At 38.5% G+C, this 25,168-nt stretch overlaps 1 protein-coding gene across 1 annotated transcript in view; it reads right to left on the reverse strand.

The window, feature by feature from the left end:
- IRS1 (insulin receptor substrate 1) overlaps nucleotides 1-13,600 on the reverse strand; it is a 54,636-nt gene extending 41,036 nt beyond the window's left edge. Inside the window, exon 1 of the mRNA XM_032226024.1 lies at nucleotides 8,621-13,600. Coding sequence (XP_032081915.1) covers nucleotides 8,635-12,195 — 3,561 coding nt within the window. The 5' untranslated portion in view covers nucleotides 12,196-13,600 and the 3' untranslated portion in view covers nucleotides 8,621-8,634. The remainder of the gene's footprint in view (nucleotides 1-8,620) is intronic.
- Between the last annotated feature and the right edge of the window lie 11,568 nt (nucleotides 13,601-25,168).

The raw sequence follows: 25,168 nt of genomic DNA on the forward strand, positions 1-25,168 counted from the left end.
TATCATATATGGTGGACCTGCCAAAAGGTTAAGGCATTTTGGATAAAAATATGGTGGGTCATGCAAAATGTTTTTAAAAGAAGGATAAAGTTTAGTCCTCAGTTATTTTTACTAGGTATATGTACTGACTTTACAGTGGTAGAGACTAATTTGATTCTGCACCTGATAACTGCAGCAAGACTGTTGGTGGCGCAATATTGGAAGAAGGAAGACTTGCCTACAATCCAAGAATGGACATTGAAAGTAACAAACTTAGCTGAAATGGCTAAAATATCGGCATATCTCAAAGATCATTCAAATGAGATATATAAACGAGACTGGAAAAAATGGATTGACTATATACAAAATAAATACGGGACTAAGAAATTCCAGTTAGCCTATGCTTAAGATCAGAAATGATTTAAACTGTTAAAAGTCAGTTCAGTAAGAAGAAGCTAAAGTCAATCTAGAATGTCATTAATTTCTTTATTTCTTTTTTCTCAATAGATTTTAGACTGTGTTAGTTAAAAATCCATACCGTGTACGGGTTCTGGGAAGTCGGGGGGGGGAGGAGGAGGGGGGGGTGGGGGGGTGGAGGGAGGGAGGGGTACACACACACAAAAAAATTGTACTTTAATGTCTTAATGATTGACAAATGATGACATATTTGTGTTTTTTTTTTAAAGAAAAATAAAAAAGTTCTGTTCAACATTTTGAGACAATGTTAGCAATTCTTTTTTAGATTTGCCATATCCTAAGATGAAGGCAGTTTATAATAAATTTATGAATGAATTTTGTATCCATAAACCTTAAAAACAAGCAGTGATTAAAAGTGATCAAGTAGGACCTAGTCCCACTTCAGCTTACTAAGTGAATTTGGACTAGTCAGTTTTTCTCAAGCAAATCTGTCTTACTTGGTGATTGTTGTGGGCAGGATATGAAAAAAGGACTGTTATGCATCTTGAGTTCCTATAGGAATGTAACAGCTATGCATTTCATAAATATTAATAAATAATAAATAACAATGCCATAGAATTTGGAAGATGATATAAGAAATCAGATAAGGAATCAAATATTAGATAAAATATTCTCCCTGTACCAAGCCAAATTCAGGTAGGGTTAGGATTAGTTATATATAATCAGAATTTAATAATTATAACTTAGAATATTATGTCACTAATATATACATTGCTCATTCCATTCATATTTTACACTTGATATTTCAGTAATTACATCCCCCAAAATACGTGCTACTTTTTGCTCATTCATTAATCATACAGAACATTAACAATAATTCATTATCCACCATAAAATAGGTTTATATTTATATTGAATTCTGATATCCTCAACTTAATCATAGCAAATGTATTGGGAAAAAGTGATGGTGTATCCATAGTGATATTAGCAACAAATTGATTTGTGCTATTGTGATTATGCAAACTTAATTTTCTCATGTAATTAAATTTTGAAAAGATTAAATTTATAATTTGCACACATCCTTCACTTTCTCAACATCATCATTCTCAACATCATCATGAACATGCTTTGGAAAGACCCCTTTTTGTTATTAAAAGGAGTTTGATAATAACAAAGACTTTATGTAGGATCTTGTTCAAAGGGGTTTGTGAAACAGGACTTGAATACATGATAACATTTCCTTTTGAGTTTTAAACCTTTAGGCAAAATGCACCATCCAACCATTCATTCTTCCCTCTTGGGAAACATTCCTTACTAGTTCAAAAGCCTGGGAAACCATATACCCCAGACACATGCCTGCACATCTTTTCCCTTGTAGAAACATGCAAGACACAAGTGGGACAAAAGAAATATTTGTAACACTTATTTATGGATGTTTAAACAGCTAACATTACTAGAATAATCATATTAATTTATAACTGCAACATTTAATCTTTCACCATTTATCATCCACAATATATTAGAACATAAAAGTACTAGCATTTCTTTTTCAATCTATCTGGATATTAGGATTATGCATAATTTGAAAACAAATTGTGAAAAAATGCTTCAGACTGCATATAAACACAGCATCTCTACTCTGTCTACTATTATTAAAACAACCTTTTGTGTGCAAAAGAGTTGACCTGTAAGAAATGAATGCATTCTTTAAAACAGTATAATTTTTTAGCCTAATGTGGAAGCCTGAAAAAAATGTGAACTCTTTAACAAGCAATAGAGGTACTATTGTCCAAAACATTTCTTCCAAACCATTTCCAAGTGTGATGAGACCAAACTGATACACATGCAAATCTCTTCCCAAAAGCACAATGAATGGAAATGTTTATGTCTCTACACTGAAGTATTTGCTTAGCCAAAACTTTAGTGTAAATACCACAATTGAATTTCTATCCGATCAAAAGTAATTTATTTGTAAGATTGGCAGCACAGCTTTCACCTCTATTTCTGTTGTCCTGTCAATCATTTTATCAGGTACAATAAATGATGCAAAAAATAAAATTTAAGAAAAAGATTGTACCATTTTTTTCACTTTTAAAAAGGCAAGATATGATTATATCTCAGAATTCTCCATTTTATTTTACAAAAATAAAAGTTGTTACTAGAATCTATTTTTGAATTTCAAGTACATATACAAATTGTTTTTGATCTAATCCCAAATAATATCCTTGGAGCATTCTGGCTCTGAATGTTGATTACTTTTTAAAAGTTATATTTCCAACCAATTAGGCGACTAGTATATTGTTTGCTTTCTTTAAAAAAAGAGTGTGCATATACTCAGTGTACACTCTGACTGCTGTATTTAAAAGAAATATTGTATTCAGTACAGAATCAATTCACATTATCTTTCTCTAGGGATATGCATAAATGTTTTCAAAAGGCAAATGCCATGTTAATGCTATGTTTCATACAACAGCACAATGAAGAAAAATAAATGCTAGATAGCAATAGAAGAAGTTAGAAAGAAGTAGTTAGGAAACAACTTTTAAAAAATGGTTAATATTATCTGTGATAAGGAAAGAATAAGATTAATATAACAGAGTTTCCACATTTGGAATTCCATCTTTCCAAGAGTACAGTATCACTATTCACCTGCACCTAGGATGTGAACAACTCTCTTTCAAAATGTTTAGATTGATTTTCATTCCTGAACCTTCACAATTTGGTATAAGCTCCCAGAAGAAAATGGCAAGAATAAACATAAACGTCATAATTTCAACTCAACCTATTGATGGCAGCTAATTGTATGAGCAAAAAGTATCTCTATTCAGGAAGGGATAAGATACTGCCAATTTCCTTCCATTTGTAGCCACAAAACATTTTTTTTAAAGTTTACTTTGGAGAATCCTAAATTTGTTTGTTCAGGAATGCACATAATACAAGTTACGTCATGAAAGCTCTCCACACTTAGTGCAAATGGACTGAGTTCCATTCAGGCAGCAAAATCCTGAGTGGCTGACATTTAATTGCTTGACACTGTATGCTGTTTCTCAAATATTTCTGACAAGCATATTCTACCTTATACTTTACATGCTCAATTTGCTCTTCTCTTAAACTCAAATGTTATTGAACATGACAACACAAATGTTAAACTAAACATATTTTTAGTACTTAAAATGCAAGATATCCAATGTAAATGTTTTGTTGCAAATTCCTTGAGGAAATCCAAAAGTTTGATTGTAATACGAAAAATATTCCATTCTATACGTAATAGAATTACATAATATAAATTAATGATAACATGACAAGTTTCTCCAAAATTTGTATAATTGCAAATTAGCTGCTTCTTTGGTCCTAAAATGCCTGAAGAGGAAAAGGGTGCAATTCCAAGGGAAAAAATAGACCTGATCACCTTTTGCTGCATTGCCATTAGGTTATAGGGAAATATAAGGCAGTAAACAAGTTGATGTTCCATATATATGTTCTGCACCAACCCTCATAGTTCTCCAACTAGGCCAGGCTTAAACAAATAAAGAGGATCAACCACACAAAATATTAAAAGTATATGTTTGCTTCCATTACTTAAATGCCATCCATTATCTGGACGTCCAAATGTAAATTAAAATGTGTATTGTGAATCACTGTAAGAGTCCAGATTAGACAATCAATGCTGTAGTCCCCTAACAGATACAAGTTACTCAGATCTGCTCCAAGTTGGCCTGTGACTCGGCAGGTCTGATTGATGTTCCTGGGAACCCATATTGTGCTATTTTCTGGGATGTGTTGACTCCAACAACAAAGTAAATGGAAAGGATACTCTGCGCTGTAAATTTGGCCACCTGTTTTTTGGATCCAGGTATCTCCAGGCTTTTAAAGACAGCCATGGAAGTAAACCAATGATTAGGTCCATGCTATGCTGTTGCCTTCTTTATAGAAGAAGCAGCTTTCAATACTGCCAGTCATGCTATTTTTCTGGACTGACTCCAGGGATTGAGAATTAGGGCACCATTTTACAGTGAGTCTCTTTTCTTTTTTAATACATTTACTCATTCATTACAGGACAAAATTGGCAAAGCACCTACATTTAAAAACCTTCCATAAATATCTGATTATCAAAATAATATTTAAAAAAAAGAAGAAAAATTAGAAGAAAAAAGAAGCTGTGTATTATACTTATCAATTGCCACTGCTTTACTAATAAGCACCATATACTATAATATGATCAGTTAAAATATTATTGTAAAAATATAACAAAAAATCTCTGCCACAGTAATAATACATGTGTTTTGTTTGAAGTAGGATTTGGTCCTATTCCCAGTGTAGTTGTGGGGAAGGGTTACTTACTAGAGACCTCCTATTGGGGTGCCAGAAAACCCTAATCCTCTTAACATCCACATGAAAGCATAGACATATGCCAGTTTGGGATCCACTATCATCACTAGGCTGATGATATTTAATTATATCTTTCAACCCAGGTCAGCCAATCAAAGTCATTAAATCCTGTCCCAGTGCTAGAGGCTATGCAAGTCTGGATATATGGAAAAACTGTCTTCTGCAGAGTCCAATGAAGATTAAGGGCTGAGGACGTTAGGCCATCTAGTTCTGGGGAAATTTCATCTTTAAACTTCCATGCTGTTGGACTTCCCCTTTCAAGAGTAGTATACAATCAGATTGTCTTCTTAGATTCACAGCTGAGATGGCAGCTATGGTCTAGAAGCCCTTCACATAGCTTCACCTGGTGAACTAGTTTTGCTCTCTCTTGGATTGGGAGACTCCAGGAAGGAGAGCCTTCACTCATGTTCTAATCACTTCATGACTCCAATACTGTAAAGTACTTTATATGGGGCTGCCTTTGAAAATTGTCAACTGGTTCAGAATGCAGAATGCAGAATGCAGCTATGGCTATGCCTCACACTATATGTGACAATCCTGCTCTGCATTCAGTGCTCACAGATCACTTGCCCTTCAAATTGACATAACATGTTGCTTTATATTAATTAGATTGTCTTTATGGCATAGATAAGCATACTTTGTTTCCTAATAGACTGGTACTAGTCAGCAGAGCAGATTGACATGGCTGGGTTAATTTCTCTTGTTTTATAGCACTGAAAATAAAGACTTGGGTTTGTTTTGATTCATTAAATGAAATTTAATTAATAACCTTTTGTCAATCTCTCTTTCCATTCAATAAAGTGAGTATTCCATATGTATGGATGACAAATACCCAATAATATATAGAAATGCTAGATGTCCATTTCTTGATTCCTGATCATGAAAGTATATGTGTACACAGAAACATACATACACAAACACAAACACATACAAACACACAGTAGCAGGGATGAGATCTGAACATGCAGCTTTCTCTCATATACAAACAGAGCCACTAGAATGAAGAATGAAATGACTGCTGGATAATTTTCAACAATTAGGATTGTTAATTTGATATTTTTAAAATGGATGGATTGCTTTGCAACAATGCAGAGATCATGTTTCTCAAAGTTAAATTTCCCATCCGTTCCTTCAAATAGTGCAAACATTTGCTACAAAAATGAAATTGTTTCTAAATAGATGCTGGAAACTAGAATGCATTATTGGGGGAGCGGGGGAAGAGACCTGCCTAATAAAAATTCAATATATAATTTGATTAGTGATTTTCATTTGAATTGTAATCTACTACGACCATTATCCTACAACAATCATTATCTTAAAACGCTGCACTAAAAATCATGTTGGTTTTGAAATTAAAACAATGCACACATGCAGACCACATCTCTAATACAACACTGAGGGAAACCATTAAAAAATAAAAGGCATGATCATATTCCCATAATGTTAGCTATAAGATATTCCTTTCTGCTAGCTGATTAGTGCAAATTCCATGACTAACTGGATATTAGCACACTGAATGAACAGTTAAAACAAGTAACTGCATATAGTTCTGCAGCGTCAATGCTATAATATCTGTAGCAGTTCTGTGACTTGCATAGGTTGCCTCTCATTAAGAACAAAAACAAAATGGGAGAAACAATTCTGTTGTAGCACACTGGAACATAAGAGAATGGTGCGGGCAAATCATTTAAACTATTTCTGAAAAGATGTTAAACGAACGAGAATTGTTGGATACAGCAACTTGGTTATTATTTCTCAGATATTGGAACATATGTGTCAAAGTTCTGTTGATATTATTTTTGTTTTATTTTTTCTTTAAAAATTATTCAATGTCATCTATTTTTTGTTCTTTGCTCTTCTCATTCTGAAATTTTAAAAATGCTTTGGTGCACATACAGTAAGAGGAACCACACTTTCTTCATATTCCACATACGGTAATATGTGGTAAATTACTTAGTTGAAAACAGTAATAAGATGCTTGATTTGTTTTTCACAATGAAAAGTGTTCTGTTGTTGATGTTGTTCATTCAGAGGGTTTAGTATTCATCTGTAGGTCTCCCAAGTTCAGCTGCAGGAAACCTATTCCAGGATATTTTAAAAGCCATTACTTTTGCCATCCCTCAACACTGTTTATACTTGGAACCAGCAAACAAGCAATTAAAACACGTCACAGAAGAATTGTGTTATGACATTTTAAGATCAAAAAGCATACTGCTGATTTCACTTCCATCTGTGCCAGTATAAACATTTTTTATGGCTCACCAGTAATTATTATGGATCAAAGATAACGTGGGAGGGCAAAAGGGTTAAGTTCCAATCAAGACAACTGTGAGGGTAACAAAGCTTGGAACAGAATCATAGTTGTGATTTTGACAAAATATGCAGTAAAAGAAATATTTTTAAAAAGTGGTTGCTACAATCACGTCCCTTAAAACACATAGCTCAAAAAAGGTCCAATATAGGGAGAGAAAAAACCCTTGGTTTTCTGCTTTGCTCTGCAGACTCGAGCTATAAACAACCCCGCCTCTCCATTTAATGCTTTTCTTGAGGTGCAACAGGTTTATAGAAATTCTACCTAGCTTATGACTTAGGAATTGCTGGTCCTGCAATCTTTCTCGGTGCAAACTTTCTTAATAGTGACAAGCATGCACACACACACACTCTGTGTGTGTGTGTGTGTGTGTGTGTGTCTGTCTCTCTCTATCTGTTTGTCTCTGTCTCTCTCTCCAGGTTAGCAGAGCGTCATTTGTTTCATGCCCACAGTGTTTTTCAAACATTATCTAATTAATCCTCATAGCAATCCTTTGAGGTATTACTACATGTATGTAAGGAAACTTGCCCAGGGCCACAAAACTTTTCCCTAGCACATTCAGAATTAAGACTGCAGAGGTTTCCATTCTCAGCTCCTAAATGTAAGGCCACACCTCTTTTTCATATGCAGCATACACGCTAGTGCAATCACACACACAGAGGACTTCTTTCTTTGCCACTGCAATTGTCTGAAGGTTAAACAAGTAGGGCAGTAGAGCACTAACAGACACTTCTCAAAATTCCAACCAAAAGTAGATTAAGAGATTTCACAGAGAAAACACCCACATTACAACTAGTAAAATAACAACAACAAAAACATCAAGCCTGGACATGTTACAGACTTACTATGCTTCAGGGTGCTCCATTATACACTGCCTTATTTCCAAAGGAACTTTTAAATTATAAAACCAAGATATGTAACAATCTATTCAGTGTTCCATTATTGGGACTTTTAACTGGTCATGTTTTGCAGTTGTTCCTTGGGCAACTGGCACCATAATCAAGATCAAGTGTTTTTCAAAGGTTATTGCACAGTAAAATGTGGAGGCAGGAGATGTTTTAGACTGTTATGTGCTCATGAGCTCACACACTTTTCTGTAATTAACAATTGGAGCCCAAAATCCAAAACAATTTCTCCCTTGACAAGTAACAACAGATTTTAAAGACATTTTTGAACTATGCTTGTAGCATAACAGTGAACAGAAGACTGTCTTCTAATCCTTACCTTCTTTAACTAGAATGAACACTTTTCCACATCCTTCTCTTAAACCTAGTGACACATGCTGATTCATTACCAACCTATTACTTAATGTGCTATCAAATAAAAAGGATAGTACACAGCAAACAGGGCAGACTAAAGGCAAAGTGGGTAACAGCCCATTATGTAATCTGTGCTGACAGAATATGACCTAGCCATGGTGTCATTAGGTGTAACACAAATGATTCAACTCATCCTACTTCATACAGAACATCATGCTTCCCATCCCAAAGCTAAGAACTAGTGATTAACTTATGATATGCTCACCTTGTCTCTGGTTTCTACTGGATGTCCTCATGCTTGTGGAAGCTAATGCTGGCATATGCACTTAATTCATCACTCAAGTGGTTACTCCCACAAGGCTGCTTTGGAGATTTAGGTGGCTGATGCTGCTGAGATGGTTGCTTGACTCCTAGCAGACCAGTACTCTCCTGAGGGTGGAGGTTGCGATGGTGATGTTGGCTGTGGTTAAAATCCTTCACTAAGTCCAGGTCAATGTAATTCAGCCCATTCTCAAAGCCTCCCCCAGTTCCGCTAGTTGCTTGCTCCCTCCGTGATGCTGTACCAAGACCCAAAGAAGCAACTCCCAGTGCCCCAGATGAAGGCTTGAGCCAGACATTTTCAAAGGAGGCTGAACTGTGACGTTTTGGATCGTCAGGACCTCCTCCTGGTCCATGGAGTAGAGCTGAAGCTCCAAGACTACTACTTGGAGTGACAGAAGAAGCAAACGTCTCAGAACTATGGCGGCGCCGACCTCCTTGGGGGTCAGCACGGATCACTTTGGCACTCTGGGTGCTGCGATTGGGACCAAGACTGACATGTGTAAAGGCGCTGTTTGCACCTGGGCCCCCAATCATAGATGAGGAGCAGGAATGGGGTAAAATCTCAGCCAGATTGCTTGGCTGAGCCTGAGAAGGCGGAGAAGGCAGCTGCATGGGTGGTGGGCTTTTCTCAGAATAACTCAGTAGGAGGGCCGGGGAGGAAGGTGATGGGGTGTGGGCACAGACTACATACGGTGCTCCACCACTCAACTGCATGCTCATATAGTCCCGGTTGCCACTGTGGGTGGTCCCACTCCGGCTTGACTGCATGGAGGCCAAGCTGGCTGGGCAAGCAGTTCCCCAATCCATATTCATATACTCCTCTGAACAGGAGCCAGTCTCTCCGTAGGATAAAGGTGAGGGGAAGACTGGTTGCTTAAACTCAATGTTCACATACTCTCCGGGGCTCTTGGGCTCTGGGAGCTGTTCCCGAGTACGAGGCAAAGTGCTGGCCTTTGGGCCATCCAGGGACAAACGAGTAGGTCTGGCCAGATGATTCTTGGTCCGCACAGCTGTGTCCACAGTACAAGCAGCAGGCTGCAATGGCTGTGTTTTAATGGGAAGAGAATACCCACCACCCTCTTGTCCCCCAGGGCAGCCAAGGCTATCACTACTAGTAGAGGAAGAAGAATCCTCAGCAGCGGCATAAAGCAAGCGGCCAGAGCTGAAGGACATATGCATCTGGCCGTTTTCTTCTTTGCCTGTCTTGCGTTGGTTGTGCTTGAAGGAACGTGGCAAGGAGAAATAGGAATAGATGGGTTTATGTTGGGACTGGGCAGAACCATGCACTAGTGGTTCTTCTGGGCCTGGAGGTCCTGGGCTGGTAAAGTAACAGTCTGGAGGGGTGCTGGTAGCAGAACCACTGGCTGGAGACATATTAATATAATCACTGCCTCCACTTGGCAACTTGCCCTCATTACTCTCGACTGAGAGTTTTGTATGATTATTAGTCCCATTTATCCATAGCTTGCTGTAGCCAGTGGGACCACTGTCTGGAGAACAACTGCCACTGGGAGACATCATCATGTAGCCATTTGAGTCCACCATGGCCTGCACATGGCGACCTCCTCTCCCAGGATTGATGATCTGTTGTGGAGCAGACACACTCTTGGGGCTCATGGGCATGTAATCCCCACCTTTGGATGTACTACCTCCACTGGGCATAGGTGCCACTCCTGGCAACATTGGCATGTAGCCATCATCAGAGTTGGTCCGGTGGTGGTTTCCCTCCACCTGGTGCATCTCTAGACACTCTTCGGGGTAAGACTGGGTTGGCACAAAGGCAGAATGTCGATAAGAAGAAAACTTGTTGCCACTACAAGAATACGAGGGAAGCATCTCAGTATACTCTTCAATGGAGGTCACGGAGGACTGGGAAGGAGTCTTCTGATGGGAGATGGTAGGAGAGGTTCCAGCAGAATGTGTCCGCTTTCTGAAGCTTTTTTCCAAATCACCTACATCCTCGTTTCCAAGTCGGAGGCAACATGGGACAGCAGGGTAGCGACTTTGCTGCTGCAGATGGCAGGCACGGGGGGCAAAATGACCATTAGGAGTTGTGATACTGCAGCAGGATGAGGCAGCCTTCCCCACCATACATATATAGTTGCTAAGCTCCTCATCTCCCCGGGCAGGAGGGGTGTGTCCCAGGGAATCAGGGGTAACACTACGAAACGAGCTGCGAAAGTCACAGGGGCTTGATTCATATTCATCAGAGGAGATGAAACCTCCATCACTGGGAGAGCCAGAGACTGAGGCACTGGATCGACGTGGGAAAAGACAGTCTGAAGTTGACCCATGGCCACTGGTACTGCTGGATGACAAGCTGACTGGACTAGTGGCTGAAGGGGAACAGCGTGAGGAAGGCATTGGGATGGAGCGACTGTGGTTGAGAGGGGGGTGAAGCCTGGAGCTGCCACGGTGCCTATGTGAATGGGATCGGTTAGCACTTGGACTCATCGGACTTCCATCCACCGAAGCTGGTCTGGACATGGTACCTTCTCCATCACTAGAGGCTCTGACGCGGAAAGAGCTGGGTCTGCCCCCAATCCCTCCTCCCACGCCACTCCCAGCAGGAGAAGTGGCAGTTATGCTCTCAGTCCTGGACCTACGAGTAAGTCCCACCTGGCTGGGGGGTGGGTTGTTGACATGATGCCTGCTGCGGAGAGGCACAGATATGGGATTGGAGCAATTGGAAGACGACTGGCTTTTGCTCCGAGGCCGAAATTCCTCACTCATTGCCCGCATAGCCTCCAAGATGGTCTCATGCATATTCTGTGCTACTACCGAGTCGTCTACCTGCATCCAGAACTCACCTGGTCCCGTGACAGCAGAGCGCCCCACCTCAATGAAAAAAAAATTCTCCGAATGGCCACACCGCCGGATATTGAGCAGCTGCAACACAACAGCTGCCGCATCGGAATTTAGCTTGACAAAACTGATGGTCTTGTTGGTTAGGCACAGGCGGTAGATTCCGATCAGGTTCTTGGTTTGCCCCAAGCCCTTTGGTTTCAGGATCACTTGCCAGACCTCTTTGAAAGCTGGGCCAGGAGCCGTATCACCATAGCTATCCTCCCCTGCCTCTCCCATTCCCAAAGTCCCACCTCCCACTGTGACATCTCTGTGGTGGTGATGGTGATGGTGCTGATGGTGGTGGTGCTGATGGCTCTTGGCACGGTTGTGCAACTGCAGCAGTGCCTGGTACCAGCTTTCTTGCTCAAGCTCATTGTCAGCAGCAATGGCAAAGTGCTCGTCCTTGGTGTAGAGAGCCACCAGATGTTTATTTTTGGAATCTGCCCTCTTGTTTATATTGAAGCAGCTCTCCAGAGGAATGGAGCGCTTGGGAGCCCCTGATTTGTGCCTCCATTTCTTTTCATTCTCATAGTACTCCAGCCGGGCGGGTCCCAACTCACTGGCTGCTCTCAGCACGAAGAAGCGCTTATGCATGCTCTTGGGTTTGCGCAAGTAACCCACCTTCCTGACATCGGAGAAGAAGCCCTCATTATTATCTGTGGGGCTAGCCATGCTGGAGAGAGAAAAAAAACAAGGTACAGCAATTCCTGCTGCAAAGAGCAGCTTCGGAAAGAAACAACAAAACAGAAATCCACGCAGCAGCAGCAGCAGCAGCAGCAAATCCCCTCCTTCACTCCAAAATAAAAATAAAAACGACGCAGAAAGATAGTTCTGGAAATCCTTTCCAAAAACAGAGTGGCGGAGGAAAGAGTGGCAGGGAGAGAACAGCTGTTCAGTGGCCAGAGCCTCCTCCCAGCTCCAGGAGCAGGGCTTGGGTGGCAGTTTTTAGTCCCAAATCACCCTCCGCAGGAGAAATGCAGCTTTCAAAAGTCTAGTTTCGATGTCGCCCCAGGAGAAACTGGTCCGAGAAGCCGCCGACGAGCAGAGGAAAGCGGGCATCGTTTTATCCATGCGGGGTGGAAATTCCTCCAGCGCCAGAAGCAGGATGGGGTTCCCCCGTCTCTTCTCCCAAATAGCCCTTTCCTTCTTCTCAAGTGATCCCTCCGAGAGGTTTCCAGGAGCCGATTAAAATATACTCCACGGGGCAGGGCAGAGTAGAAGAGAGCTTGTTTTGCAAGAGGAGGTGGGGGGGGGGGAGAGAAACGTGGGACGCCTGAGGGACAGCAGCAATCCCTTTGAAATAACAACAGCGATAATGGTAATATAATAATGGCAGTAAGAAGAAACCAGCTAGTCAACACCACCACGGAAGCCACCGGGTTTTCTTCCTCGCCCAAAATGCCAAATAAAAATATCCTTCGCGGGAACCACGGCGGCGGGGTGGAGAACTCCGACGAGCAAACAAACACATCAATATCCCAAATCAGCGTCGCGATGGCAGGCGCTTCTTCTTGTCCAGCCCGCGCAGGAGAAGGGAGCGAGCGACCTCATTCAGTCCCGTCTGGTTAGGCAGAAAAAGTGTCATTTCCACACCAAATACACGCAGGCGGCTGCAGCAGGGTCGAGCGCAAAGCAGACGGAGCGGAGAAGCTGCCCGAGGAGCGAAGGAGGCGGAGGCACATTTTCGCGGCGGCGGCGGCGGCGACTTCCACCTCCTCCTCCTTTTCTTCATTCCAGTCGGAGAAGTCTCGGAAGGCAATATCGGTGGCAGTTAAGTCCCTCCGTCCTGCACCACCACCTTCCCCTCCTCGTGCGCTTCACAACGGAGGAGGCAAAAAAAAAAAAAAACAGCGCTGCCAGGCAGAAACGGGCACCGCCGGATGGCTGTGCGAGGGGCTTAGCGCTTGCGCTCCTTTGACTGTGGACGGCGAGGTGCTCCTGCCGCAGGACTCGCAGCTCCGCGGACTTTTATTGAAAAGCCCCCGAAACCAAAACAATCGGCTGCGTCTGCGTTTATGAGGCCAGCCCCCTCTAGCCGCCGACACTCCGTCTCACTCCGAGGAGAAAAACACGTGACGGCGCCAATGCGTGGACCATCCCCATCTCCAGCCTCGGCGGCGGCGGCGGCAATATAAGCGCGAGAAGGGCTCCCGGCAGCCTAGCTTAGTAGTGCGGCATTCCAATCCGCCCTCGCCTGCCCGCCTGCCGCGGCTTTCATTCAGCACCGCAGCGAAGGCGCTTACCTTTGGGCGTCGATCCCTTCGCAGCCCCGAGGGGGTCGTTCTCCGATTGGAGTACCTACCTGTCCTTCAAATCATCTAAAGCTGCGGGAAACCGTAGGGGAAGCACCCATGCTTGGTTGAGAAGCACGGAGTGTAGTATTTTTTTTTTTTTTTAGGAGCGAGGGAAAAAGAGGGAAGGAGGAGACGCCATTCAGTCGCGTTATTTACAAACGAATGGGTTGCGAATTGCTCGACCGCTCTCTGCCGAGCAGTCGCCGTGATTTAAGCAGAGACAGAGGCCTCTGCGTTGCTATTTCTTCCGTTCTTGCCTCAGCCTCTTTGCTGTTTGCATTATTAATAAATCTTACAAATCTCTTACATGCATTGTTTTAAGCCGCTCTTTATCTTGACGAGGAACAGAATGGTGCACAAAGGGCTTGGACAAACTTACCGTGCCAAATACAGCAATATAGTACCCGTTAAAGACAAGTTGGGCAAGCAATGAGGAGATGATAAGACAAATCCATAATCCACAACTGTCCAATTATTTTATTAGGATCGATTACATGCTACAGGAGAATAACAAGCTTTCAAGTTAAAGAATACCTTTTAACAACATAAGTAATACAATTCCATACTAAGTAAATCAAAATATTATCCAGCAGACATTTCTAATAGAAAGCAATCTATTTTAAATGTCTGCTGGATATTTAAACAAACCACCACCACCATCTGTAAATTAAAGCATTTTTAACAAGCCTTCATCAATTTTAGTTTTTACTACTAACTTATTTCTAACCATAGGAAAGACAAACTTCATGATGTATTGAAGCCTGTAAGTCTTCCCTGGCTGGAAATAAATTTCACAGGTCTCATTTCTAAATATATGTGTTTAGGATTAAGATGGTTCTTTCAAGAGACAGGACCAGAAAAGATGTTCCCAATAAGGCAAACAAAAAGGGAATCCTAGATCATGATTGTTAAAATACTAATTTCAACAGGAAAAAAGGCAAATATCTTCATTTTGGGATCATACATTCTAAAGTATTTCATTTGTAGTGTAGGAAGTTATCACCCAGCCCTCTCCCAGAAAAATGAAATATCCTAGGAAATATTGAAAAGGCAGAATATTCTCTTGAAACATGTTTTAAAAGACAGAATAGCTCCCTGTACCTTATTTGCCCATCCCCACTTTGTCAATGGGCCATTAAGAAGGCCGAGCTAGTCTACTTTATATAATAAAGAGTTCTCCCCTCAACTCCATGGGGATGGGATTAAGGCATGATAATATTGGCCCTTTACCCAACTTGCCACATGGCATCTGAGAACTCAACCAAACCTGGATTCTAAACGCAGCCTAGAGAGTTGCCCCTGCATGGCCCCATGGGAGTCTGACAACCAATCAGAATACAAGCTCAAGCTCAAAGGCCAGAGGGGGATAAAACCAGGGACTCAGCATCTCAGTCGACCCTTCTCTTTTCTCCACCAACATTGAAGCATGTGATCACCTTTTCTGTTCAGGACTCAAGCCATGTGGTCCTGTCCACCATTAAACCATCTTTCCAAGTCCATGTCTCCAGTGTTTTTTTCCCCACTTGGAGCCGAACCCAAAAGGACATTTCTTTCAAAAGTAGCAAATGACGTATGAATTAATGAAGCATTTTGTTTTCCTTCCATAGACTTATTTCTAAATAAATAAACTTATGTATTAATAAACTTATTAATTATTTCCAGATGCAGTTTTTATTCAATCTATTAAAAAATGAATGTCCATATGATAACTTTCCATTGGCAGGGCATTTTCTTTTAAATTTCCCCTCTTTTCTCACATTTTTTTATTTCAAGAAACATTCAGTTACAGGAATAACAATGTTTCACAATGTCTTTTCATTGGTACTGCTGGGAACCAACTGTTTGGAAGCACTTTAAATACATTGTGTTCCTGTTATTCAGTTATGTCTGACTTTGTGACCTGATATACAACATTTTGCAAGAATTGTGTCACTAACTGTTTTGTTGAGTTCATGTTGCAGGTTCATGCTACTGCTATTAGTGAGACTATTTAGTACTATCTATATATCTCACACTATTTAGTACTGATCCTTTTAATACTGGTTAAAATGGATCAAATAGGACAGAGGATAGGTCTGTTAACATGTTATTTTATAGATATGTGAAATTTCAACGTTCAGTGTGCAACTCGGCTCTCTAGAATCTAGAGTTCTCTCTATGAGATGAAGCTACATTTTGCTAAGACCAACCACTAAGCTGGCTATGAGCTCTGTGGTTTGAGAAGAAACCAGGTTCAAGAAAGGGTTCCATCACAAAACTGCGGAGGACAAAATCGCGCTCGACGAAAGCGCACATTTGACGTCATCACAGCGCGACGAAAACATCGCGCTGTGATCGAAAAATGTAAAAATAAAGCGAAAACCTTACCCTAACCCCCCCAAACCTAACCCTAAAACTAACCCTAAACCTAACCCTTAACCTAACCCTAAATCTAACCCTAAACATAACCCTTAACCTAACGCTAAACCTAATGCTAACCCTTAACCTAACGCTAAACGTAACCCTAACGCTCTAAACCTAACCCTAGCCCTTAACCTAACCCTAACCCTAAACCTAACCCTTACCTTTATGTGAATCGGCTTGCTTTAATTTTCATTTTATTTCAATTTTTAATTTTTTTCGTCGCACTGTGATGACGTCAAATGCGCGCTTTCGTCGAGCGCAATTTTGTCCTCCGCGGTTTTGACGGGTCACGCAACAAAGCACTAGGACAGCAAAATTGATTTTTGACTCAGAGTTTACCATGTTGTTCTACAGATATGCTTGTACAGAACACTTAGTTTTAATCATCAGAAATAAAATCAACTATAATAACTACTACAACTTTGGGAATATCTCCCACAGAACAGTTGTGGTAATGGTTGTTTTGTTGAAATCAGAGAATATTTCAGTAGGTTATTCAGTAGGTTGTTCAGCTACCTTAAGTAGTAAGTAAGTTTAAGTGTAAGTGCAGTTTCTCCAATTTCACTCTTGACTTTCTCTTTCACTTCTAATATCAGAAGAAGAAAAATAATAAAGTGAAAGACCAATTTCTTTCTTTCATTGCTACTCATGCTCACAAAGATGTTTTGTAACAAACAGCCTTTACTAATACATTTTTTTAAGATCAGTACATCCTTCAGGAAAATGATACAGGCATTAAATCTTCTCTTCATTAGATACTTTCCCATGTGGCAAAAACACAATTCTTAATTCTGAGTGTTGAATACAGTAGTTGATCTGATGGCTAGAAAAAACGGGCTGAGGACCAATTAGCAGAGTTTGTTATATCTGCAAGAATTAACATACAATTCACTTCTTTGTGAAAGGTTTGAAACAAGAACATGTAATATTTATATGTAGTCCATTACTGCCAATTTCATCATTAGTATTTACATGTCATAGCTTGTTGTAATATCTTTAAAGCTAAATTGTTTCATGTTTTATTGAGTGGTGTGGCGATTACCATAATATTAGCACTAATGACAATAACTAAATATTGTTGACTAAATCATTAATAAATGGGATAAAAATGTTAGAAATTAATCTTGAAATGAAGTATTCAGTCATATATTTTTTAAATAATGAGTCTAGGATATCAGAGAGGATGATGTTGTGAAAAGTTCTTTTCCTTGAGAAACATGTATAATACCAATATTTTTCCTCAATGAAATTACATTATGAAAACATTATATTTCACATATTTTTTAAAAATAATAGACTGAAATAAGAAGTACCAAAAGATTATTATAGTTTAATAATAACTTAAAATATAAAAAAGCATTTGCTTTCTGTATATGTATTCCAAAATTCTTTACATTCCCCTGTAGATGTAAAATTACATTATGAAAACATTATATTTCACATATTTTTAAAAAATAATAGACTGAAATAAGAAGTACCAAAAGATTATTATAGTTTAATAATAAATTATAAAAAGCATTTGCTTTCTGTATATGCATTCCAAAATTCTTTACATTCCCCTGTAGATGTGAAAGATATAATATAAATTAAATTTAAGATCATAGTAAATAATACAGATAAAATATCAAAAACCATCGCACATTTCTCAAATAGCTTCTCAGTAGTTTTTGATGAATGAAGTTAGTTCACTGACATGCTTAATGCTGAGCTCTAATTACCACTTGATTGACTCACTTCTTTGGTTATTTTGGAGAAAGTTCCATTTATGTCTACAGGATTAAATATTGTGCCATTCAGTAATACAAAAGACATAGAGTTCAGGTGAACGCAATCTAACATATTCTATTACATTTTAAAAAAATAGCATCAAGAATGCAATCTTTTAAGTTGTATACCATCTTTCTCTCAAAGGCTCAGGATGATGTTCACAGTTCTTCCTACTCCAGCTTGATCCCTATAATAATAGGTCTGTGAAATTCTATTATTATAGGGACAATGACTGATCTGAAGTTAATCAGAGCTAGGAGTTCTCATTTTCTTAATTAACCAATTCTTCATTAACTTTACAAACATAGCAATCTAGGAATTTTCCAAGTATTCTACAGACTTGCATATTTATATTATAATACTGTACAAATAGCTTGTTTCTAAATTAACGTATTAAACTAGGACTGGGGGGGGGGGAACCAGGTTCAAATCCTCAAAGATATACAGATAACTATGTGACTTTTCTCAAGTTAATCTAACTTCAGAAGGTGAGAAATCTGCACTTACATCGTCTTTTGCTTGGGTAAAATACAATAGTTTAAAAAGTCAGCAATAATGCCTGAATTAAGTATTTGATTAGTGATGGGATATTGATATGAGCTTGTATGTGTGTGTATACACAACTCTCTGTGTGCGCATGTGTCTGTGTGCATATATGATTAGACATTCTGTAGCACAAAACAGAACTGAAATAATTTCATGTTTGTCTATAAAGGATTCAAAATGAATCACAATAGAGAAGAAAAAAAATATTTTGCCAATTCTTTTTACAGTATTGTTTACAGCCCCTGCTTTATTCCTTCACTTTAAATAACTCTATTATGAAATAATCTCAGGTAATCAGGGATAATGTAAAGAGTGTAATGACACTCCTGAGAACAAATGTAGTTGAGTTATAGAGAGGGTAATGTTTCCAAGTCAGGTATGAGACCTTTCCCTCTGATAAAGCAGCACCATATTACAAACAGATTTCGCCCTCCCACTCCTAGGAATTTGTTTTCTAAATGCCTGCAAACCACTTAAGCCGTGACTTTAAAAATTGGATTATGAAGTTTTCCTCTCCGCTGTAAACTTTTTGTATGTGTATTTACTGACATTTCCCCCTCCTGTTTATAAGAAATAAAGTCATATTAATATGTTTTAAAATAAAAAATAAGCTACATTATTTTAAATGTGGAACATAATTCTTTGGTACACATCTATATCAAGAATCCAAAAATGGGGAATATATTGCTCAATTCTGCCATCTGTAGGACATTTGTTTGAGGTTTCTGAATGCAGTATTTGTACTGCAAAGGTACTTAATCACAGGAACTCAAAATGTTTGTTCACCTACTTTGTACAATGTGATAAATGTGATCCTTCTGAATTAAAGAAATAAAGAAGATAGATTTTGGTCATTTTATTTCTTTCTACTGTCATTTTCTGATCAATAGCTATCAGATAGACAATGTCACTCTTTTCAGTCGCTTTTATCATTTGCGTACAAGACGATGGACTGGATATGGGTGTGTTTTGGTAACTATGAATAAAAAATGAAGAATACACATAAACACACAGATTGATTTGATAGATGCAAATCTTTCATATGTTTTCTTTTGTTGGTCAGATTACTAATCCAAGTATTTAACACAGTACACGTTGTCCTCAATTTACAACAGTTCATTTAGTGACCCTTCAAAGTTACAGCGGTACTGAAAAAGTGGGCCATTTTTCACACTCATGACCGTTGTTGCAGCATCCCTACTGTCACAGGATTTACCTTTGGATGCTTGACAGCTGGTTCGCATTTATGATGGTTGCAGTGTCCTGGGGTCATGTGATCACCTTTTGCAACCTTCTGACAAGCAAAGTCAATGGGGAAGCCAGATTCACTTAGCAACTGTGTTACTAATTTAACAACTTCAGTGATTCACTTAACAGATGTAGCAAGAAAAGTGGTAAAAATTCACCTAATAAATTTCTCACTTAACAACATGAATTTTGGACTCAATTGTGATCATAAATTGAGGAATACCTGTATTTGCATGCACTGGAAATTTATCCATCCATGTCCATCCTTCTACAAAGTGTTTCCCTTCTTTCTATTGAAAGACATAGCTATACTATTTAAAATGCAGCAAATAAAATTTCAAGGTGAAAACCATGTTCATAGCCCTAAAATCTACTACCAGTTACTTTTATTTTTTTCAGATAATAAGTTAATGAAAAGTAAATACCATTAATAAGTTATTGTTGCTGATCCATGTTGTATATTCTGAAATGATCACCAGCAGTCAGGACAAGTGAACAGATATACTTAAAAACATACATACAAACAAATATAATAGTGTCCAAAAATGAAGAAACATACACATTTAGAAGAAGGCAACTCTAAAGTTGTATTGTATCTATTTTTATTTTCAATTACAATAAAAATTTGGTAAGTCAAGATAATGGAAAGAACTCTTTAGGAGTGTGAAAGGAATTATAGTTAGAGGTGAAAATGCATTTTTTTAAAAAGATAATTTTAAAAGGATCATACATTTTTCGAATCTTTCTTAATGATAAGCATATTTTAATAAGCCCTGGAGTGTAACATATTTACTCATTAATAACTTAAGCATACCTATTAAGAAATATGTAAGAACAGTTAAAGAAATGAATGGAAAATTGGATTACTGAGCACAATCAACCTTTTATTTTGAAGAGATAAGAATCCTAGTAATGTCTTTCCAACAAAATGTCTACTTTTCACTTTCATTAGATTTGCACAATAGTGAATGTTGTTGAATGCAAGATGGATCAGGATCTCATATGCAATTTCCATCCCATGGGCTAACTTCAAAAGCCTCATTTCAGGCTCTATTTAGAGTTCTCTATCTCTTCTCGGCAGCCTGTTTCTTGGGAGAGAGATGTTGGTATAAAAAAGGGAGGGGAATCCCTAAAGTGTCTTACAACTTTTAGCTGTAATTACCACCAGCAGTGTGGTTTTCTCTATCCTGAGATTATTCTGAGAAAATGCAAGTGTTGACAAGGGGAAGATAGTAGTAATTCAATAGTAGTGAACACTGTGGTTTAGACATACGTTCTGTGCACAGTTCTTATGAACTGCCCACTATCATGTTCCTACAAAAAAAAAAATCACATTTTATTTATGTTTGTTTGCTGGCATGGTAACATAACTAGATGGCAAGGAATATTAGTTCATCTGAAGAATATCTCCTTCATGACAAAGTATGAAGATAGGACATTGGCAAACCCCTAATGCAACAAGCTAAACAGAAAAACACCAGACTCATAAACCAAAGGTTTTTCATTATAGGGTAAGAATGTAATCTTAATCTAGAAATGGTTTGCGCTTATGACAAATACAATTAATTTCTTGGGTAAGAAATCAGTGGCTTCATTTTTGCAGAATTTTCCCTGGCAACACATATTAAACCATCCAGTGAAAGTCCTTGCCCATAGAGTGTCAATGTATAATCACCATGCAGATTTTTTAAAAAGTTCTAACATAAGTAATTGCTCAAAGTAACTTCGCTTGTGCTTCCTTTCATGCAGCACCTCAGCCAAGACCATGGCTTTGCATGCAGAACAACTTAGGTTTAGTTGCTGGCATCTACATTAAAGGACTAGATGGTAGATGATGGAGTACAAGGTCTGACAAGCTGGAAGCCAATGGCAATAATGCTATAGTCTTAGTACAAGTCAGCCAAGACTTCTAATATTAAACGAGGGTGCATTAATAGGGTGGAGTGCATGCTTTCCAGTTTAATCATTGACATATCTATTTAAACAAAATATTGTTCATGATATTAAGAAAGAAATATTATAATTCTCTTAAGAGTCTTTGCCAATCTAAGCAGACAATAGTGTGCTTCCTGGATGAATAGTATGATATGGTATAAGGAAGGTTTGTATGGCCATAAATTATGCTTAGTGATTAATAAAATGGGTTTAAAGGAAACAGATGGCAGGATCTCTCAAGTATCATTCATTGAGAGAATATTGTATGCCCATTTTCATAATTCAAAACCTGTCATCTCTCTTAAACTTGGCTTGTCATGGGGATTAGGGCAAGAAGCACACAAATTTCTAATTGCAGATTGCCATGTGAATTTTGCTACAAAAAGATTCATAGGTTTAATATATGAGCAAGTGTTCATGTCATGCATGGCTAATGTCATTATGTAGTCCTAATCTATAGTTCACTGTATGACTGGGTTAAGTGCGATGAATTCTACTAGTTCCTTGTTTATTATTAGTCTTTTCATCTTTGGAAATGAAACCAAGGAAAATTACCAACATACCATTCCAAAATGTATAGCAGAAATAACTACAGTATATGCAAAAGCACATACACATTCACATATAGTATATGAATTTTGGCAGTTAAAGAGATGGATGAATCTAGCCAACTCTAACAAATTCACAGTTGAATGAAGCCTAGAATTAAATTAACTGTTGAACTGAAATATAGATTACATATCACTGTGATTACCAACACTGGATAGAATATGGGTTCCCAGTATTGTGCCTGGAATGACAATGTATTTGCTGATTAATTCTTTGGCACTTACCAAGTCCCCATCCAACTTAATTTTATTGTTTTAATAGTTTTTAATTAAACAAACTGGGAAGCCAGCATGATGCCAAACAAGGTACTGCCTTCAAATCTAACCTATCTTTCCAGCAATGTTCTACCACCTGATTTCAAGTCCCAAAGACAAAGTGTGTCTGATCTAATGACATTCATTCATAAAGACAAATGGCAAGAAGTGATTCCTTTGTGCAAAGAAATTCACCCTCATTTTTATATAATTTGAACATTGCAGAAAACTATGTGTTAACTTATTCTTTAAGATAGCAACTAGATGTTCTTTCAACTTTATCTCCTTCTTGCTACACTTTCCTCTGTTTTCTTATCCATACAGATTCTTAGTGGATTCAGTATAATAGCAACTTTGTTAAGATTAGTTCTAAGGAGATTATACACAACATATAGTCTTAATAGAAAAGGCAAGCATACATCCCTTCAGTGACTGGAAAAGCATTGAGTATTATCAGGACCCTTGGTTGACAGGTCTTTCCCAGGCCTTGGTCTACACTAAGTTAGGAAAAAGAATCACCTCTTTCTGCCTTTTATATCTTTTCATTTCATACAAGATTTACATTCCACTTTCCAGCTTTAGCCTGGTGTAAAACATTAGTACCTGTGTACTAAAGCAACTATGCCAAATATAAACAAAAGAAGTAAGACGCTTCTGCAGCTTCACTAAAAGGATCAGTTCAATTTTTAATAACATACAATTCCCCAATCTGGCTGACATCGTTTTAGAATATTAATATGGACTGAGGAATAAGTAATAAAGATGTTTATATATTTAATTGGTTTTTTTTAAAAAAAATCTTGATTTGAGATTGAATTTAAACAATTGAAAATTTGGGCTTTTGACATTTAAATGTATGTTCAGTTGAAAAAGAATCTTGTTTCTCAGCAGCATATATTGCTGAAAAGTACAGTACAAAATACTTACCTAGAAATGCATAAATGTGAAGTTGCTGTTCATTCAGCACTCCTTGACTCATCTAGCAGATAATGTAATCATGTCACTGTTTATGGAGATTCTCAGTCATCCAGGTCATGATTGTCCCAAAGGTGATTTTTCAAGAGACTACTGGATTTTCTGTTTTTTTTTCTTTGAAGACATTTCGCTTCTCATCCAAGAAGCTTCTTCAGCTCTGGTTGGATGGTGGGGAATAGCCAGCTGGTCATTTGCATTGTAGAGAGACCTTATGGCTGCTGGGAGGTTTATCGGGGTCATCAGGGTCACCTGAGTAGTGCAAATGAGTGTAAAGCCTTCTTGGAACTGTTGAAAGAATTGTGTTGTAGACTGGAGATAGATGATGTGGTATCCCTCCAGGTGGTCTCAATGACTCTCTAAAAGAATGTAAATGACCAACTGTCTGCATGGAGTATAAATCCTTCCATTCTTCACCATCCATCCGGAGCTGAAGTCCTTTTTGGATGAGAAGCAAAACATCTACAAAGGAAAACCAGAAAGTCCAGTTGCCTCTTGAAAATGCACCTTTGGGACAATCATGCCACTACTGAACTTTTAATCATTTTATTTCAGCAATGTTGGTTCATATCTCTGTCTGTGCATTTGTATCTCTGCATCTTATTATTAGACAGCACTATAGACATATACATTCATGTGTACATAAGTACAACTTCTGCCTGCATGTCAGATTATCAGGGGAAGTCAAAGTATAACAATATTTGGATTAGTTCACTTTCTGTTAATCCTTCCTTCTCTGAAGATTCCATATTATATTGGAGAAAGCAGCAGGAAACCCCTATAATAATTATCTCATATTAACTATAGTAGCATTGCTCTGTAGCCATCTGTCAGCTCTTAGAGATGTCTAATAACTTCTTCCCTGCTGTCTCATAAATGTTTAGCTTCACCATAGACTTGCCTATGCCACATAGGAAGGCAACCAACATTCTAGAAGTCCTGGTGGTGCAATGGTTAAAGTGCACTATTGCTGGCAAACTGCCCACAGTCTAGAGTTGAGCCTGAAAGGTCTCAAGATTGACTAAGCTTTCTATATTTTGAAGGTTGGTAAAATAAGGACCTACTATAGATTTTTTAGAGGAAATATGTAAATAATTCTTTAAACCACCTAAAGAGTGCTATAAAGTGCTATGGGGCAGTATATAAGCCTTAATGCTATTGTTAAATGCTATTCTCCAGCTGCTGGGTCTGTAGAAAAAGTGACTGTCAGTTATGCTGGTTATCCACAGTTGAAGAGCTAAATCTTAATGGACTTTGAGTGGCCTTCCTGGGTTCTCCTCACTGGTGTGAAATCGTTGCTGGCTTTTACAGCTTTCTATCCTGAACTTCTTCAACCCCAGTTCCAGATGGCTCTTTCAATTTACTCCTAGACATATATTAAATAAATATCCAGTAATGGAGAAGGAGCCATTTAATGAGTGCTTAAAAATTAAGCCCTGAGTGGTACCATGTATTTTTTGAAATTCAGCTTTATTTTAAGTATGCTAAGTGTATAAAAGTCTTAAGAAATCTTTTATTAAATCACTACTAAGGAGTAATTATTTTCAGTGTACTTTGGGAATTAAATGGAGGAATAAAGGGAGAGAGTAGAACCTTTAAAAAAAACCCTTTTTCATT

This window comes from Thamnophis elegans, chromosome 10 (genome assembly GCF_009769535.1).
Source record: "Thamnophis elegans isolate rThaEle1 chromosome 10, rThaEle1.pri, whole genome shotgun sequence".
NCBI classification, from domain to species: domain Eukaryota; kingdom Metazoa; phylum Chordata; class Lepidosauria; order Squamata; family Colubridae; genus Thamnophis; species Thamnophis elegans.